Source organism: Vulpes lagopus, chromosome 5 (genome assembly GCF_018345385.1).
Source record: "Vulpes lagopus strain Blue_001 chromosome 5, ASM1834538v1, whole genome shotgun sequence".
Taxonomy (NCBI): domain Eukaryota; kingdom Metazoa; phylum Chordata; class Mammalia; order Carnivora; family Canidae; genus Vulpes; species Vulpes lagopus.
The window spans coordinates 64041158-64054400 of record NC_054828.1 but is presented as its reverse complement, the minus strand read 5'-3'; the positions used below and the strand labels follow the sequence as shown (position 1 = coordinate 64054400).

Here is a 13243-nt window from a genome sequence, read left to right as displayed (position 1 = left end):
AATGAAAGACAAATCTGTAGGTCCATTACTGAATTGATGCTAAGCTTGTGAGTTACAGCAGGCATTTGGAGCCTCCCTTTAGCCATATTAGTCTAATGTATCACATATCAGACTGATTACTATTTTCAGAAACAGTATTCATGACTGAAATCCTACAGTTAACCTTTAGAAGATCAAAAGGAAATATACGTACTTAAAAGGTGACCCTAATATATACATATTTTCTCTTTTTCCGCTTTGTTGCTTGCATGTTTAGCAGCTTTTTTTTTTTTTTTTTCCATTTGCTGCATAGAATTACTAAGAGTGATTTAAAGGTCAAACAAAGTCATCTTAGGATGGAAAACTAACGTATCAGTTACAGGCCATAGCTGAATAATTTGGCAGCAGTAATTTGGAGTTATTTTAAAAGGTTTATTTTAACATATAGAGTGATTTAACATATAGAGTTAGCTGTTGCTAACTGAAATTTTATAAAATTTATAATTTTTAAAGGTTTCCTGCTTGAAATCAAGTAAAAGCTTGAAGTAGGTCTGGATCATTAATGAGAGCTGTATTTACATTGGGGGTAAACTTTCTCACTATTAATACTGAATGTATTCATTATTTATAGTATGCTGTATCTTCATAGATGAGTTGAATGCCTTTCCAAACTTTCTGTTAATCTTTCATATAATTATTCATATTCTGCTAAATATGCCAAATATATTTCTGGCTTTTTCGAGCATCTAGTATCTCATATTTTATTTTGACAGTTTTTAATAGTTACTTTTCTTTGGAGATATGCAGTTTTTTTCTAAAGCCTCTTTAGAGAAATATATTGTTATTAGAGACAGTGAAATATGAGCTATAGCTAACACTGATTTGTTTTGGTTTTTAGGTGGTTGAACAGGGTATGTTTGTAAAGCACTGCAAAGTAGAAGTATATCTCACAGAATTGAAGCTCTGTGAAAATGGAAACATGAATAATGTTGTAACTCGAAGATTTAGTAAAGCTGACACAATAGGTAATGCAAGATCCTGTCTCTTTGTTAAACCATTGCTATTAGAAATTTAGTTGTAATTTTATTTTTTATATGTTACTAGGATGATAACCTTTTTAAGGGTTTGTACTTCAACATTACAGATTTCCAACCTTGGTGCAATATGTCTTAGCCTAGAGTTGAATTATTTATCATGTCTAGTTCTACTTTACATTATTAGGTGAGTTTATTATTTGTGCCATTTTACTTTTTACAAAATCAAATAATTATGTTTTTAATTGAGCATTTGGAAAAGTAAATGTTTATAACATGAATATAAAGTAGAACTGTAAGTAAAAATAAAAAGTTGATGAAATTAAGGCTTTTTCAGGTAATGTAATATAGATATCCCTAATGGTAGGAATAATAATGTTTCCCATTCTTAGCATGGAAAATGACAAACTTTTTTTTTTGTTTATTCTCTGGACTCTAAATGCAAATTAAGTAGCTAATTAGATAAGGCAGTAGACTTATTAACATTTTTTATGACAAATTGATTTTTTTTTTTCTTTCTTAACAGTGAGTAGGTTAGGAAATTACCATCCCAAATAGAAATGTATCCAACCCCCTCTCTATATTTATATATCTGCATATACTTCTATATTTATGTATCTATACATATAAGTATTTATTGAAATATATGTATTTTTATTGTATTTAAAAGCCAGATTTTAGTTTAAGATCAAGAATATGTTGAATGAGATTTTTAAAAATAAGTTATTATGGGTTTAATAACAAAATTGCAGTACCTTTTGATAAATCACAGCTCAAAATAAGAATTACCAAATGTACATATTTTCAAATAAAGTTTTTGGGAAACAAGATTATTGGTTAAGAACATTGATGTTGGAAAGTGTAAACAGACAAGGGAGACATAGCAGTTAATGTAGAACTTCTCAGCAAGAAAAAGATTAACAAATTTATAACTTTCTTTGCTGAAACCAATCATTAGGTATACTTTGGTTAAAAGTAAAAAAATACTTAATTTTGACTTTCACCACTTACCATTTCACAGCAGAAGATCCTTATAAACCAGTATTTTTCATGAAATAACACCATTCTTTGATACCCAGTGCTTGGTTAATCCTAAATGAATATTACCAAATAGAATATTATGTAGGAATTTTCTGTTTTCTCCCTCTTTTCCTAGAATATTTGTAAGTTTGTAATGCAGTTTAGTAAACTTCTCTTTCTAAAATGAATGCTTAAAATATTAGTAATTCCATGTATAAATATCATTGTATTAACATGTATAATTGCTTAACTTTTTAACTTCTAGATATGTGGAACATACTCAGGAAAATAAAACATTTCTATATACTAAAAACTGCAAGTTTTCAATATGTATAAAACCATTAATCATGATATTAAAGTATGCACAATAAGAATCACCTGTCTAACAAAGGTGGTCTATCAAAATTAAATCAAAAACTAATCTGAAATTTTGAGCAAATTATAAATGAGAAGCTACTTAAAATACTTCATACAGATCACATTTTCTAGTTATTTTAAAAGTTACATATTTCCTTTTCTCCTTAGCTCATTTCTATAGAAAAATTATAAATGTGAGACAATCAGAAATCTTATTTTAGAAGAGTAGTTCACTGAATAATTATTTTAACTCCTTATTTGAAGATCAGCTTGTTTAATTTCTGAATTCAGTACCAGCATTATAGAGTTCTAGCATTAAGTAGTAAGAATTTGTCAAGGAAATAGGTGGTTTATAAAGAATCTCTGCAATAAAAAAAAAAAAATATAAAGAATCTCTGCTTCAAAAACTGTATGATTTGCATAGATTTTAATCAACATAGTTTAAATTTATTAATACTTTAAAAGCTACATACATTGAATATATACCTTAAAGTTGTGAATGAACTGAATTTTTGCACAGCTAAAGTTTTTTTTTTTTTAACTGAATTAGAGCCATGTTTGTCAAGACTGGGTGGTCATTACATATTTTGAGAGTAAAAAGAATAAAATGGAAAATATCAGTAGAAAATAGCAACACGTGTATATTGGTCACGGTTTCTTACTGTAGGTCTTAGTTTTTAAAAGTCTGTATTAGAGCAAATTTGCTCTTAGTTTAAGCAAAAGATTTTGCAGAAATCAGACTGGGAATTTTAGAGACCTCATGATTATAGTTATAGTAGTTAACAGTTATGGAATACTTACTGTGTTTTTGACACTTCTCAGGAAGTTTGTTATTTAAACCTCAACAATACTGTGTCTTCATTGGATAAGTGATGAAGTCGAGGCTTAGGAAAGTTAAATAACTTAGGTTCACCCTTGCTCCTAAGTGAAAGAGTCAATGTTTGAACTCCACACAGTCTCATCTCTTAGTTGCCACCTTAGACAATCTGCACAAACTTTAAATGGGCTGATTTTGTTTTTCTAAAGGAAGTGAGTGTTGAAATAATAAAAAATTGGGATAATAAGAAAGGAAACATGGGATGCATATTTTCCTCTGTGGTCTCATCTTGATTAAAAATGATTCAAATACTTATATGCATAAAACATAGCTAAATGTTATATAAATAGAATTATGAAATAGAAGTACCTGTTTTCTACAAATTAATAAAATGTCTCATTTTCAGCTAATACTACACTGACTTATAAGATAGTTGTCATAGGCAAGAGCCAAATAATTTACCTCATTCAGAGCCAAAATATCTTGCCTTTGAGTATTTTTCTCCTTAAATTTACATATTTGGGTATAGAACATCTTCCAATAAGGAATACAAAATTTGGTTTTTATTTTTTCTTTAGGGATATACTGAAAAAATAATTTCTATTATAAAAGTTATTGAACAGTGCTTTATATTTACGTAAAATTTATTAATAGAATTGTTTAACTTCTTGAATGTTCTTACTGGAAGTGCTTGTCACAACAATTATTTTTATTATATGAATTAATATTTTTCTACCTCCGTAAGCTTTTCATTAACTGCTTGAGAGAGTCAGATTCACATATGGAAAAATATACACACACTCAGTACTTTGACTTTCTCAACTCTGGCGATCTTTATCTGTCTCCAGCTTCAGTCATCAGTTATCTAGCTATACCCTACACTGATGTTATCTGTAACTGTACTTGGTGGATCTCAATTTGAATATCCTTCTTTCTGGCTACCACTTACCTCCCATTCTCATTTGACTCTGCCACATCAGACATTCAGACCTACCACTCCCTTGGCACTGCTTCTATGATGGTCTCTGACTACTACTACATTGATAAATCTAATGGTAATTTCAGGCTTCCATTTTCTTAACCTGCCAGCAAAAATTAACATTTATTCACTTTTCCATCTAGAAATAAATTCTTTTTACATGGCTTCCATGGTACAGATTTTCACTGCCTGCATTTTCTCAGAGAATCTGAAAACATCCTCTTCATGTTCCTGATCTCAAAACATCAGGGTGTTGCCATGCTTAGTCCTTGAATTTCCTCTTTTCTTTGGTGATTTCCTTCCATGTCCTAGCTTTTTAAATACTTTCTGCATATTGATATCTTTTGAATTTATATCTCTTGCACAGAACTCTAAATTCCAGCTTCAGTCTTTCTGTAGCTTTACTTCTGTCTGATGGGAATCTCAAGATATAACATGTATGAAACTAAAGTCCTCCCCCTCCATACACACAAATCTGCTACCTGTTATTCTTCCCCATCTGAGTAATTGCCACTTGTATTCCTCCAGTGGCTCAGACTAAAAACCTTGATATCATTCAGATTTTTTGTTTCTCACCTTGCATGTAATCTAGCAGCATATCTTATAAGCATTCCCCTCAGAATCTGTTCTTAGTCTGACCACTTAACATTGTTTCTTCCTCAGTTTTGATTGCCGTAGGAGCCTAGTCTCCTACCTTGACATTCTGCAGTTTTTCACTAGCAGCAAAGTGAACTTTTAAATCTTTTTTTTTTTTTTAAAGATTTTATATTATTCATGAAAGACACACACAGAGAGAGAGAGAGAGAGAGAGAGAGAGGCAGAGACACAGGCAGAGGGAGAAGCAGGCTCCATGCAGGGAGCCCGACATGGGACTCATACTCGGGTCTCCAGGATCACGCCCTGGAACTGAAGGTGGCACTAAAACCGCCAAGCTTCCCAGGCTGCCCAAAAGTGAATTTTTAAAATACCAGATTATGCTACTTCTCTGTTCAAAACTCCTCAGATAGGAGTTCTCTTCTTACTCAGATAAAATGGAATACTTTCATAGCTCACAAGATTCTACATAAAGATCTCATTTCCAACCTTGCTCATTTCACTTTAGCCACATTGGTGCATCATGCTGTTCTAAAAGAAGCCAGATATATTCTCACCTCAGGGCCCTTTACACTCCTTTCTTCTGCCTTTAATGTTCTTACCCAATATGTAAGTAGCTTCGAAACTCAATGAAGAGGAAATTCCCATATGTGTGTATGTATTGGGTATTATGTATGTAAATATCTGTGTATATTAATAAATGTCTGAAAGAAGAAATATCAAAATGTTAACAGTGGTTGTCTGTAGACATTTTTATTTGTATTTCCTGAATTTTTGCAATGAGCAAGAATTATATGTGCAATCAGGAAAAAAGTACTCATTTTTATTAGAAAGACTAAAATGACCTCCCTTCCTCAGCTTTTCCTCTAGCCTCCTTCCTACATAATGTTCCGTTTCTTCATCTGTGTGCTGAATACATAGGTGTGTCCACTTTGGAAATTTATCATTTTACTCTAATGACCTGTGCATTTTTTCTGTATATATTTACACTTGAATAAAAAGGACAAAAAGAAAAACATCAGTCTGCTAAAATAGAAAACAGTCCTGTTAGCATATTTATTATATAAGTATTTAAATATTCTGGCTAATTTGCTCTAAGTTTTCAGATACACTATAAAATTTCCTATTTAATGTCTTAATCAAAATCTCATTGACTGTAAGACTATTAAAGAACTTCAACTGCTAAGTAAAACATAAATAGTATTATTAGACTAAATTTAATGATGTAGGACTTAATGATTTAAGGTTTCTTCAGAGAATGTATGTTAATAGGTTTAGTATGTTATAAATAATGTTTCTTTCCCAAACTAACCAGGTATTCTAAAATGTCGAAGTATTTTATATTTCATCATACGTCATAAGGTATTTTACCGTTTTCTTGAGTCTAAGGTAGGCAAGTTATTGACTAGAATTCATCAGATTTAATAATATTTTCTTAAAAAAATAATATTTTCTAATATCTCTTATGTTTAAAAATTTTGAAGATTCATTTAATTGTATCACACTGAAACTTAATTACATCTCTACTCTCAAATATGTGGGTATTCCTGTGTCTTACTTTATAACTACTCCAGTTTAAAAAAGACTTTTTCCATTCAAATAATTGATTTACAAATGAGGAAAATATATGATTTTACTGTGAAAACAAATTTTTATCAGTACAGAGATCCCTTCAAAGAAGGCACTTTTGGGGCAGCCCGGGTGGCTCAGCGATTTAGCACTACCTTCAGTCTAGGGTGTGATCCTGGAGACCCGGGATCGAGTACCATGTGGGGCTCCCTGCATGGAGTCTGCTTCTCTCTCTGCCTCTGTCTCTGCCTCTCTCTCTTTCTCTCTCTCTGTGTCTCTCATGAATAAATAAAATCTTTTTAAGAAGACACTTTCCTTTGTGTCCATATATTCTACTTAATTTTAGTTAACTATCTAAACTATAAGTATATTCAATTTAATATAAATTATCCTAAAATTGGTTATATTACGGTAAAAATATTTTCTATCTATAGCATCTCTGACTCATACTTTTTCTAAGTCCAACATATCAGAAAATATATTGAATTTATAATGTGTAAAAAGTTAAGATTATTCTGTATAATATAAATTATACTGTAGGATTATGTGATTGAACTCTTCTCTCTTGAGAGATCTTAGTTTCCCCAAGTAATTATCTGTCAGAGTTATAATTACCATTTTGTTCCTTAGAAGCACACCAGGTTGTCTTTATTGTTCTTTATATATGTCCTGCATAGTTGTTCATCTCTTCTTGCTATTATTTCATTATTTTAAATTTAGGATTTTTATGCTGGTGAGCACTTAGCTCTATGTGGTATATTTTAAAATATTTATTATATTTATATATCTTTCCTCCTTAAATCTAGATACAATTGAAAAGGAAATAAGAAAAATCTTCAATATTCCAGATGAAAAGGAGACCAGATTGTGGAACAAATACATGAGTAATACATTTGAACCACTGAATAAGCCAGACAGCACCATTCAGGATGCTGGTTTATACCAAGGACAGGTATTGTTTAGCAGTACTGTTTATTTTAAGCATACTATACATGAAGCTTTTTGGAGTCACAAACTTTGGGAATATCTTGACAATCTATAATGGGCTCTACTGTCTCTGGCTTCCTCTTTGTAACTCATCCCTGTTCCTGCTGATCACTACCAATAACTTTTGGGTTTCCTCCTTGAGCTTGGGAATAACCTACTTTGTAAAAAGAAATTTTCCATCAAAAACCCAGCTAATATAGTAAGATGGGTCAGCGAACTTTTTGTAAAGAATCAAATAGTAAATATTTTTGGCTGTGTAGCTCTTATGATCACTGTCGCAACTGCAACTCTGCCATTATAATAACACAAAAGTAGTCATGGGCAATATGTAAACAACAAGCTTCATTTACAAAAGCAATCTGAGCTAAGTGAACTGTAGTTTACCAGCCCTTGGTAAGGTATCAACCCCCAATTGGGTGTGTCTTTATAATACAATCCAAAGAAATGAATGTGTTAGGAAACGAAGACATTTAGACACAATCAGCAAGTTCTTGAATTAGTCTCTCTATTCCATTATCAAACCTTTGTTTCAGTAGTGTCTTACCAGGTCCCCTGCATCTAGTCTTTCGCATGTCCATTCTCAGTCTTCCATATTTCTGCTAGAACACTCTTTCTAAAATGTAAGCCTTGATGTTTCCTTACTATAAACTGTCCTGGTTCCCTAACAGTTTATAGAATAAAGTTCAGGCACTTAACACAGCATGCAAATCAAGGTTTGACCTTTTAGGCTAGTTTTCCAGCATCTTTAGATTATCCTTGCCTCATGACCCATACTCAACAATACCAAACTGAACTGCTTATAGTTCCCTAAGCATACTGTGCTATTCCCAACTCCTGTGCTTTCCATCTGTGTTATTCCATCTGCCTGTTGAACCCTTCTTCCCAATGCCTGCATCCATCCAGTAAAAAGTCTTTTTAAACATCAAAATACTCAAATTAACCTTTCCATTCTATCATGTAGTCTAACCAGATCAGATTGTCATTCTTCAGATTCCAGCTCAAATGTCACATCATCTCTTCAGCCTTTCCTGATCTATTTTTCTCAATATCTGTTTGAGGTAAAGGAGGTTTTTACTTAGGAGAAAAAAAATCACTCCCTTAAACTCACAGTGATTTATGTATATGTTGTTTGTGTCATTCATTTTGTATTTTATTTATATGTTGAGCTTCCCCTCTAGATTATGAGTTCCCTGCTTTAGTTGGATTTTGTGTCTGTTTATTTTTGTTTTTGTTTTGTTTTGTTTTAATTTTTATTTATTTATGATAGACTTGGAGAGAGAGAGAGAGAGGCAGAGACACAGGCAGAGGGAGAAGCAGGCTCCATGCCAGGAGCCTGACGTGGAACTCGATCCCGCGACTCCAGGATCGCGCCCTGGGCCAAAGGCAGGCGTTAAACCGCTGAGCCTCCCAGGGATCCCTGTTTATTTTTGTTTTTATTTTTAGTACCTAACACAGAGCCTGGTGCTCCAATATATGAAGATTTTTATTTTTCTTCTGTTTTATTTTCTTCTGTCTGACAGGGGTGCCTGGTGGCTGAGTCGGTTAAGCATCTGACTTCAGCTCAGGTCATTGTCTCAGGGTTGTGAGATTGAGCTCTGCAACAGGCTTTGCCCTCAGTGGGGAGCCTGCTGGAGATTCTCTCTCTCTCCTGCCTTTCCCTCTTCTTTCTCTCTCTCTCTCTCTCTGTCTTTTCTCTAAAACAAATCTTAAAAAGAAAGAAAAAGAAAAGTCCAGGATAATGTTTACTTTCACTTACCATCAGTCAGAAAATAACTGTTGCAAAATCTAGAAAATTTAAAGCATGCTATTTAAAACATTATTTCAAACGGTCAGATGTTCTTAAGGATATATAACCTTCCTATTAAAATAATTTACTGTCCCCTGCAATCATATAAATGCCTTCCTATCAAGAACATCAAATACTGGGATCCCTGGGTGGCTCAGTGGTTTAGCGCCTGCCTTTGGCTCAGGGCGCGATCCTGGAGTCCCGGGATCGAGTCCCACATCGGGCTCCCTGCATGGAGCCTGCTTCTCCCTCCTCCTGTGTCTCTGCTTCTCTCTCTCTCTCTCTCTATCATAAATAAATTTAAAAAATAATAAAAAAAATCAAATACTTAAATTATCTAAGCCTCAGTTTTCTAATATACATGATGGATAGAATAAAAGCCATTACATAGGCTCAGTCATTGAAAAGTTTTAAAGAAATGATTCTTTGTATTCCAAATTGTACTCCTGAAACTATCTCAAGACCTACATGTGGTAACTAAGGAGTGAAAGAGGGAATTGGCTGGCAAAGGAGGGGAGTATTGACTAACCATGAGAGTTCCAAGTTCCTTACTCCAGCTTCAATCAGGTTAACTCTAATTTTGATTGTAATAGATAAAAGTTTTTTGTATGATTTCACTTAAGAGAGCACCTCGGTGGCTCAGAGTTGAGCATCTGCCTTTGGCTTAGGTTGTGATCCTGGAGTCCTGGAATCGAGTCCTGGTTTGGGCTCCCTGCAGGGAGCCTGCTTCTCCCTCTGCCTATGTCTCTGCTTTTCTCTCTGAGAAAACATTCATTCATTCATTCATTCATTCATTCATTCATTTATTCTCTCATTAATAAATAACCTTTAAAAAATGTCACTTAAGACTAATAGCTAAAATAAGTCTGAAAACCACTGTTTTTATAGCCTAATACAATACATATGTATATGTGACAATGCCTACGTATGATAGGCATTTACTAAAAATTAATTTCCTCTGTTCTGGATATTTTAAACAACTTGGGTCATAACACTGATGTCAACAATAATTGTTTTAAAGATTTTATTTATTTATTTATTTGGAGGGGGGAAGGCAGAGGGGAGGGGCAAACAGACCTCCCCACTGAGGGGTTAGCCTGATGTGGGGCTTAATCAAGTCAGACACTTAACCAACTGAGTCACATAGGTGCCCCTACTGTGGACATTTAAAAATTTTTACTGATACTGAAAGTAAAATGAAACCTAAGAAAGTCGAACAAAGATACGTTATTGAAGAATTTCCCTCCAAAAATGGTGGTCTCTCTTTCGCTAAAGAGTGTTTGTGTGCACGCATGCGCGCACACATGCACACACATAATTAAATTTTGAAACCTTTCTAAAAATTATTTTTTGTTTTTCATATTCTATTTAAATTCAATTAATTAGCATATAATGTATTATTGGTTTCAAAGGTAGAGGTCAATAATTCATCAGTCTTTATGTAACACCCAGTGCTCATTATATCCTATGCCCTCCTTAATGTTCATCACCCAGTTACCCTGTCCCCTTACCCCCCAAAAATTTTCATTTTCTAAGTTTTAACCATGAGCAAAACTTTAGTTAGAAAATAATATATTTGAAAAAAAAAAGAAAATAATATATTTAAATAAAGGAGTGAATATTAACATTTTTGATGGCCTTCAACAATATCTGTGATTATAAAAACATAAAATCTTAACTATACATATTGTTAGGAATTAAAATGTTGCAGTTCAACCCGATATATTTATTTGATTCTTTAGTTTTAGGACCTTCCATTAAAAAGCAAATCATAAACAATATTACTAAATGCATAACTTTGAAATTTTTATAACTAATGTCTTTCATTTTATAACTGATTTGTCTTCCAAATGCCTGTGAAGTTTATGTATTTCATTTGTAAAGCTTTCAATGTACTTTGGGGCATATTTTCTCTCTACATATATGTAGTTCATATGTGGATGTCATAAAAGTTGCTCTAATGGAAAACTCTTCAGAAGTTTAATCACTAAATTTAGTTTTATGAATTTCTAAGTATATGATCAAATCAGAAAATTGAGGAGAATGTTTAACTGTATATGATAGGAAGGGAGAAGAATATGATCAGGGAGGGATAGGATAGTAAGTACACAGTGTTCTTACTCTTTGTAACAGTAGGTACATAGTGTTCTTATTCTTTATATGCTACATATACTTCATACAAGTTTTTTGAATGAAGGAAATACTAATTTTTAAAAGATAACTTTAATATTTTAATTAACATACTCTTTCAACAACCTGGTTCCATGCATTTTTTTTCTGGATGTTTTATCATTTGTTGTGTTCTGAAACAGGCTTACATTTTACATGATTAGGTTCAAATGCCAACTTATAAATGGCCTGAAACATACAGTCCATGAAAGTATTTTGCTCAAAGTATGTAAGTAGGTTACAAAATTGAAACTTTAAGAAAAAGAATTGAAAGTGAGTATCTAGGATGTATTCAATTTTAAATTTTTTTTTTTTTTTTTTTTTTTTTTTTTATTTATGATAGTCACACAGAGAGAGAGAGAGAGGGGCAGAGACATAGGCAGAGGGAGAAGCAGGCTCCATGCACCGGGAGCCCGATGTGGGATTCGATCCCGGGTCTCCAGGATCGCGCCCTGGGCCAAAGGCAGGCGCCAAACCGCTGCGCCACCCAGGGATCCCCTGTATTCAATTTTATAGTGCCTTGAATTTACTTCTTATTGACATAAGTGCATATTTATTTTGCTAATTTTGTTATTTTTGCTTAGTTTCTTTTCTTTGCCCAAACTCACCCATAGCAAAAACTGGAAGGAATACTTTTTTTTTTTAAAGGTTTTATTTTATTTTTTTTTTGAGATCTTATTTATTTATTCATAGACAAAGAGAGAGAGAGGCAGAGACACAGGCAGAGGGAGAAGCCGGCTCCATGAAGGGAGCCCGATGTGGGACTCGATCCCGGGTCTCCAGGATCACACCCCAGGCTGCAGGCAGCGCCAAACCGCTGCGCCACCAGGGCTGCCCAAGAAATACTTTTTTTTTTTTTTTTTTTAAGATTTATTTATTTATTCATTCAGAGAGAGAGAGCAAAGAGAGAGGCAGAGACACAGGCGGAGGGAGAAGCATGCTCCATGCAGGAAGCCTGATGTGGGACTCGATCCCGGGTCTTCAGGATCACACCCCGGGCTGCAGGCGGCGCTAAACTGCTGTGCCACCGGGGCTGCCCCAAGAAATACTTTTTTAAACTAGAAGATAAGAGGAAGGATTCTGGGATATTTTAGAATAAAGCATACCTCTGCCTTGCCCAGTACTTTACCTTTATTAGAGTTGCTGTCTGCCTTAACCATGCTGCAATAAGGACTTGAGTCTGATTTTCACAAATGTGTCTCTGTATATTAAAAGATTGTATACTTTACAGTGATAATGTAAATAAAGGCAAATTTTAAAGCCCCAAATAAATTATGTATAATCTGTAATTTGGAATTATCTGTGTCACTGTTTTCGGGATTTGCATAATAATAGTTATCTAAGATTGTACATCAGTATGTTTAACATCTGTAACCATTTGTTGAGCTCTAATTTTTTTTGCATGGTACTGTGTTACAACCTGTAAATAGAAAAGAAGTAGAAAACATACCCCTCTAAACTCCGGGAATTTATATTCTATTTATATTGCCCAGCTTTGAAATCAAGATGCAAATACCTCCTCACCTTGTCTGCGCTGCCCTTTAAATAATTCCAGATTTACTTTAGTTTCTTAGTATATCCATCTAATCCTTAAAAAGCTATTTTAACTTCAGAGTTCAGGAAAAACACTCTTCTGTTGTGTCATATTTACAGGTGTTAGTGATAGAACAGAAAAATGAAGATGGAACATGGCCAAGGGGTCCTTCTGCTCCTAAGTAAGTGCTCTCACTTTTTATGGCTGACTGCATGATTTTGAAGCCTTTGATTTCAGATAACAAAATCCAAAATGATAGAAGATACTAAATTTATGTTGTAAGTATATGTATCTACTTCATATTTTAAATTTTATTTTCAGGATAGAAGTTACCTAAACTTGCATTTAAATTAATATGCTATAAAAAATAATAATTCACATGCTATAATTAAAAAGGCTTCTAATTCAAATCTTTAAT

At 33.3% G+C, this 13243-nt stretch overlaps 1 protein-coding gene across 6 annotated transcripts in view; it reads left to right on the top strand.

The window, feature by feature from the left end:
- USP15 (ubiquitin specific peptidase 15) overlaps positions 1–13243 on the top strand; it is a 121850-nt gene that overhangs the window by 40729 nt on the left and 67878 nt on the right. For 5 of the 6 annotated variants that reach the window (XM_041755030.1, XM_041755029.1, XM_041755034.1 and 2 more), the window contains exons 4-6: positions 878–1004; positions 7156–7301; positions 12945–13006. In XM_041755030.1, the coding sequence (XP_041610964.1) occupies positions 878–1004; positions 7156–7301; positions 12945–13006 (335 nt within the window). Of the gene's footprint in view, positions 1–144; positions 201–877; positions 1005–7155; positions 7302–12944; positions 13007–13243 lie in introns of those variants that run through there. The other variant, XM_041755031.1, reaches the window with a different exon arrangement.